This window comes from Apis dorsata, unplaced genomic scaffold (genome assembly GCF_000469605.1).
Source record: "Apis dorsata unplaced genomic scaffold, Apis dorsata 1.3 scaffold_1163, whole genome shotgun sequence".
Lineage (NCBI taxonomy): Eukaryota > Metazoa > Arthropoda > Insecta > Hymenoptera > Apidae > Apis > Apis dorsata.
Window position 1 is genome coordinate 28,511 of NW_006264260.1, and position 5,422 is coordinate 33,932.

Below are 5,422 nucleotides of genomic sequence, written 5' to 3' on the forward strand. Positions count from 1 at the left end.
TTTTTATTATATTATTACATAATTATACATAATTATACACTATACATTATACATTAATTATTATGTACATAATAAAAATTAAAAAATATGAAATATAAAATTAATTTATTTAACATTTAAACTATTTAAACAGAATGTATTAATTTATTATCATTATTATTGATATATTTATTTAAAAAAGCATGATTAGAAAAAACTTTTAGATATTTTCTTTTCAAATTTATTTAAAAAAAAATGTTTAATTAAAAATATATAATTTTATGCATTCTAAGAAATTTAATTACCTAAATGATGTTTAGATTCCTTTTGATCAAAATGAATTTTCCATAATAAACACTATTTATACAAATAGATTTATCAAGTAATATATATGTATATTACACATTTAAAATTATGAAACAATTTAAATAATAAAATTATATAAATATAATTATTTATAATTATTTATAATTATTGATAATAATCATATTAATATTATAAGTGAATATTTATACCATAAAATTTAATTTTTGGAATGACTATATAATAATATTATAAAGTTTAAGATAATACTGAATTTTGTAACGGAATAATGCAGTATTTGATAGCAAATTGTTAAAATTTGATATAATATGGTTTAATTGTAATAATATTCACACAAATAATTGTAATAAATACTTACAAATCTATATTCATTATTAATTTTTCTTTTTATATTTATTTATATAGGTGTATTTTATTTTTTAAATATATTATATTCATAAAAAAAATACGAAAAAATGGTGGATCTACATGGGAAGGATAAAGGAAATATTTCATTACCAACAAAATTACAATCATATGAAGATGATGAAAAGAAACCAACAATTATTAATATGCAAAAAACTTTTTATACTATTAAAATCGCAGATATTGAATCTAGAATAAACAGGTAAAATAAACAAAATGAAATTGAATTTTATTATTAATAAATAAATTTTGTATTTTGCTATATTGTTTTGTGTTTAATATTAATATAAGAAAAATATAAATTTTTTGATAACATTAAAGATCATAATTAAAGTTAATATTTAGGTTAGATGAAAGAAATGAGGAATTGCTAGAGGAAATCGAAACTACAAATGAACTTTCAGCTACAATAGATACAGAAACAATTGAAGAAATTACAAGTTTAAATAAGCAATTTTTAACACAAAATAGTTTGGTAGAAAGTTTAAAAAATAAAATCAATACTATAGAAAATGATAGAATAGAAAATCAACGATTATATGAAGAGAAAAAGGAATTATTTAATCAAAATTATAAAAAAACGAAATTTCAATTAATTTCTCAAGCCAAAGTTCTAAGTAACTTAAATATATTTTATTTTTCATTATTTTATTTCTTTATTATTTTTATTTTTATTTATTTCATTTTTTGATTTTTTATATTGTCAAACTATCGTTATCATAAAAAAAAATTTTTTCAGATGCGGAAATTAATGTTTTACAAGATTTTAAAAGAGTGCAAAATGTGTTACAAGAAAAACTTGAAGAGAATGAGGAACAAATGATAAAAAATGAAAAGAAAGTAAAAGAAACTATAGAAATTGTTAATCGAAAAATTGAATTTGATAAAGAAATGTATAAAAATTTTATTCAATTTATATATTATCAAAAATTGATTTTATTTATTTTATCATGAATTAAGAAAATAAAAGAAAAAAGATAATTATGCATTATAAGAAAAAATAGCTTATCATTTTGATTTTAACATAGTATATGCAATTATATATCATTTCATAAATAACTTTTCATCATAATTTGTTGATTTTTGAAATATTTCTAAATGATAATTATCATATTGAATTTTGTATATATATATATATGTATATCTGAATAATATGTGTATTAATTTTTAAATTTATCTGTTTCTACAAACATTACAATGATTGGTATTCAAAATGTATAATAAATGAAAATTATAATGATAAAAGTTTTATATTTTATTTTCACAATTTCTAATATTTTCTATGGATAAATATTAACTGATATAATATTAATTTATTTTTTATACATTTGAGTAACAATCGCCACAATGTGTATATATATAAATATAAATAATCAAGATGATATCTTTAATAATATCAAAATTAAGATTAAAGCTACTTTTTTTATAATGTATGATTACTGAAAAAAATTGTTGTAAAAAAATGATTTATAAAATTTCTTCAATTTAGGCTTAAAAATGAAATGTACGATTGTCTTCTTGATTTGGCAGCACAATTTCAAATGCAAGTTAATAAACATATAAATTTACCAAATCAAAGATTGATGAGAGAAAATATTATGTTGAAACATGAATTACTACAAATTTCTGAAAATATTTCATCAAAAATGGATACTGAACTTTATTTAAAGTATAAGTTAAATTTTATCATTTTACATTGAATATGTAATTTAAAATATTTTCTTTTTTTATATATTTGCATTTGAAATATTTTTTATTAATAATCAATTTATAGAAACAATTTATTAAATGAAATTAAACATATTTATTATTTAGTAAATTTTTTATTTATTAATTAGTAATAATAGTTTTTACTAATTAACAGTAATATTATAATATTATATAATATTAACAATATATTTATTTGATTTATTCATAAAAAGTATTTATACTTTTTTGTTTAATCAAAAGGATTAGCAAATGATATTTCCCATATTTATAACTGTATATTATTTTTCTATATTACATTATATTATATTTCTTAGATTTTATTATTAAAAGTAATTTATCTATATATTTATAATATAATTTCAATATAATTTTAATAAATTTCTTATATCAATTAATTTATAGATGTTTATATCTCTTTCTTCTTGTTTATGTTTTTGTTGTTATGTAGAAAATCACAAATTAATTATAAGGAAAAATTGGGTATACAATCTATGTTTATAAAAGATAATATAAAAATTTCAAAAATACAAAATATAATATTAGAATATATAAACAAAAAATTAGAAAATGCAAAAAAAAACTTATCACATATTCCTATTCCTGAGGATGCAAAACAAAGAGAATATATGATATTGATAGAAAAAACTATTTCTGAGCAATGCAATATCCATTTCCGTCTCGCATCATTAAAAACAATGCTTCATAAAATAAGATTGAAAATTAATCTTGCGAAACATTTTTTGAAATTAATAGAATCCAAAATAAGAGCAGTTTTTGAAACTATTTATGATTTAAAATATAATGCAACATGTTTACTAAAGGTAGTGTATTTTTTTAATAATTTAATTCTTATTTAATTTTTAAAATTTTATTTTAAAAATTTTATGAATTTTAAATATGTAGATAATATTAAGAATTTACATGTTTATTTTAATTATATCAAATATTAATTTTGTACATTAATTAATTTAAATTGTATATTTTGTAGTATCCTTATAGTCGTTGGGATCTAATAACAATGAGTTGTATTGAAGTGTTTCTTTTTTTGAGGGATATACTTATTAAAGGACAAATCAAATTTGAAAATTATGTTGTTGAATCGTAAGTAGTAATGAAATTTTCGTAAATATTCATTTATTGAACAATTTAAATAATTATTAATTAAATGATTATTTAGCGATTGTACTTTGTTTTTATTAGTATATTTATTAATATACTTATATTTTCAAATTTTTTATTATATATATTTTAATTAAATAAAGTTACTTTTAAAAATAGTTTATTTTTATTTCTCTAATTTATTCAAAAGCTGATTAATTAATTTTTCAATAATAAATTTTATAGCATTAGGATGTATAAAAATCAAAATATATAATAATATAAAGCATTTAAAAATATATCTTTATAAAAAATTTTTATTTTATATTTTTAATCTTTTCTAAAATAATTGAAAAAATTATTTTGTATATGTAAATATATATAAATATATGTATATGTATAAAATTATTTTATATGTATATAAATACATATATATAATATGTTTATATAAAATTATTAAAAGTTATTAAATTAACATATAAATAAATTAAGGACGGAATCTATACCTGACAAATTAGAATCTACTTCAAATATAAAAGAAAATCCAAATATAGAAAATATTGATTTGGTAATGTTTGTAACAAAAGAATTCTTAAGTAAAGAAATTTTAGATAAAGTAAATAAATATTTTTATTAAATTAATATATATAATTCTTGAATTTTAATATTTTATATNCTAATGATTTATAATTATTAGACAAAACAAAGTGAAAATTTGGATGAGAAGAAAGAAACATTTATTGAAAATAACGAAATTAATGAAATTATTTCCGAACATTTCGTTGAAACTATTTCCAAAGATAATATTGATTTTAATTTAAAAAATAATGATGAATTATCTAAAGATGATGAAAATGAATCAGTATTTGATATTGCTGGAGAATAAAATCTGGTATTACAAATATTTTTTATTGTTAAATGTTTTATCAAATAATTTTTTAAAAATATTATGTATAAAACTATTAATAAATTAAAAAAATATACTTATGTTTATAAATTATTTATAAACTAAATAATATAAAATTATTTCTTACATATTTACTATTTTAGCCATTATATTTTTAAAAAGTATATCAATATTTTTATTTTTTAATAAAATTATAATTTTTTATTTTTCATGTAGATTAAAAGTAATTCATTTGTTATTGATATACTGCTATTTATAATATATTATAATAAAAGTCATTATATATTATATCATAAATTATAAAATTATACATTAATTAATTTTTATACCTTTAACAAATATAATATTTTATTATATTTGTATTTATAATGATAAATTTAATTAATTATAATTTAATAAAAAAATAATTTTTTTTATGATACGTATTTAATTCAAATTATAATTGAATTTTTTGATATAAAAATTTTTATCCAAATTATTGAAACATAATCTAAAATAAAAATAAAAAAATGATATGTAAAAATTGTCTCTAAATGTTATATAACATATCATAATGTTATATAACATTTGTCTATAATTTTTTTAACTTTGTTAAATATCATTTAAATATATGCATAAATATATAGTATAATAAATTCTACATTAAAAAATTCGAAATTTCATTTTAAAATGAAAATTAAAATTATTACAATTTCGTTATCTTTAATTTATTTCTATATATATATTCAGAATATATTCAATACTTGTTTATAATTTTATAACAAAGTATTTGTAAAAAATTTTCATATAATATTTTCTTTTTATTTTCATTTATAGATTATATTCATTTAATTTAATTGAAGAAATAAAAAACTTTGTATAAATATAATAAGTTATAAAAAAGTATCTTACTAATATTTTATTAATATTAATAAATTAATATTATATTAAAAATTATATAAAAATGTTATTTATTTATTATATATATTAATCTAACATTATATGTTTATATATATTATT

The 5,422-nt window shown here is 15.1% G+C and overlaps 1 protein-coding gene across 1 annotated transcript; it reads left to right on the top strand.

The window, feature by feature from the left end:
- Nucleotides 1-519: 519 nt before the first annotated feature.
- On the top strand, nucleotides 520-4,451 carry LOC102681784 (CAP-Gly domain-containing linker protein 1-like). Its single transcript, XM_006624850.2, has 9 exons — nucleotides 520-649; nucleotides 728-910; nucleotides 1,054-1,325; nucleotides 1,448-1,601; nucleotides 2,198-2,377; nucleotides 2,867-3,239; nucleotides 3,407-3,519; nucleotides 4,009-4,132; nucleotides 4,214-4,451. The coding sequence occupies exons 2-9, from the start codon at nucleotides 759-761 to the stop codon at nucleotides 4,400-4,402; spliced, it is 1,557 nt and encodes a 518-aa protein (XP_006624913.2). The 5' UTR covers nucleotides 520-649; nucleotides 728-758; the 3' UTR covers nucleotides 4,403-4,451.
- The last annotated feature ends 971 nt before the right edge of the window (nucleotides 4,452-5,422 follow it).

Bases quoted from the DNA above. Each gene is read 5' to 3' on its own strand.
- LOC102681784 (XM_006624850.2), top strand. From the start codon at position 759: ATGGTGGATCTACATGGGAAGGATAAAGGAAATATTTCATTACCAACA. The intron at 911-1,053 runs GTAAAATAAACA...GTTAATATTTAG, and splicing joins ATTGAATCTAGAATAAACAG to GTTAGATGAAAGAAATGAGG. The intron at 2,378-2,866 runs GTATAAGTTAAA...GTTGTTATGTAG, and splicing joins GATACTGAACTTTATTTAAA to AAAATCACAAATTAATTATA.